The 628-nt window shown below is 46.2% G+C and overlaps 1 protein-coding gene across 2 annotated transcripts in view; it reads left to right on the plus strand.

Annotated features, from left to right (window-relative positions):
- Positions 1-368: 368 nt before the first annotated feature.
- The window catches only part of LOC107569755 (parathyroid hormone-related protein-like), a 5,423-nt gene continuing 5,163 nt past the window's right edge, over positions 369-628 (plus strand). For both annotated transcript variants that reach the window (XM_016255911.1, XM_016255912.1), the window contains exon 1: positions 369-577. In XM_016255911.1, the coding sequence (XP_016111397.1) occupies positions 489-577 (89 nt within the window). In that variant the 5' untranslated portion in view covers positions 369-488. The remainder of the gene's footprint in view (positions 578-628) is intronic.

A 628-nucleotide genomic window follows, 5' to 3' on the forward strand; every position in this document is an offset into this window, starting at 1 on the left:
TCTCCAATTCTGTGACTCATTTCAAACTTTTCTCATGCTTTTAGTTGAAAACACAGCCTTTCTCAGCAGATTCTCATTTTTGATGAGAACTTGAAACCCAAAAGAACTCAAATTTTAATCCCAGCCTTTGAGCTCAGTGAGGATGCCAAACGGAATGAAATCCAAAACAACGATTAATCAGTAGTTTGACGTGACGCATCCATTATAAATGACTCTGTGGAAGCAACCAAAGCATATCTGATAATTGGGAGCCGAGGAGGAGGCGGAGGAGCTCTGAATCTCAGGTCACCAGGGGTCTATATAAACCCCGGGATCTGAGCGTCTGTCCGTCAGTCATCTGCAGGAGAGCAGACGGGAGCGAGACAGCTGCTCAGAAACACTGACACACTCAGAAAGTTAGTCGGTTCATGATCTGTGTGTTAGTTCTGTTCTGATGAAGGTCTGAGTCCGTGTTTCTGTTCTTCAGCTCGAGGCGTTTCAGTGTTCGGATGATGTTGAAGACACAGAGATCTCAGCAGCGCGTCGCTCTCATGATACTGATGGTGGTCGCAGCCGTGCAGAGTCAGGAGAACGAGAGGTTACCTGTCTAACTAACTAACTATCTGTCTGTCTGTCTGTCTGTCTGTCT

This window comes from Sinocyclocheilus grahami, unplaced genomic scaffold, assembly GCF_001515645.1.
Source record: "Sinocyclocheilus grahami isolate Dianchi unplaced genomic scaffold, SAMN03320097.WGS_v1.1 scaffold1378.1, whole genome shotgun sequence".
Lineage (NCBI taxonomy): Eukaryota > Metazoa > Chordata > Actinopteri > Cypriniformes > Cyprinidae > Sinocyclocheilus > Sinocyclocheilus grahami.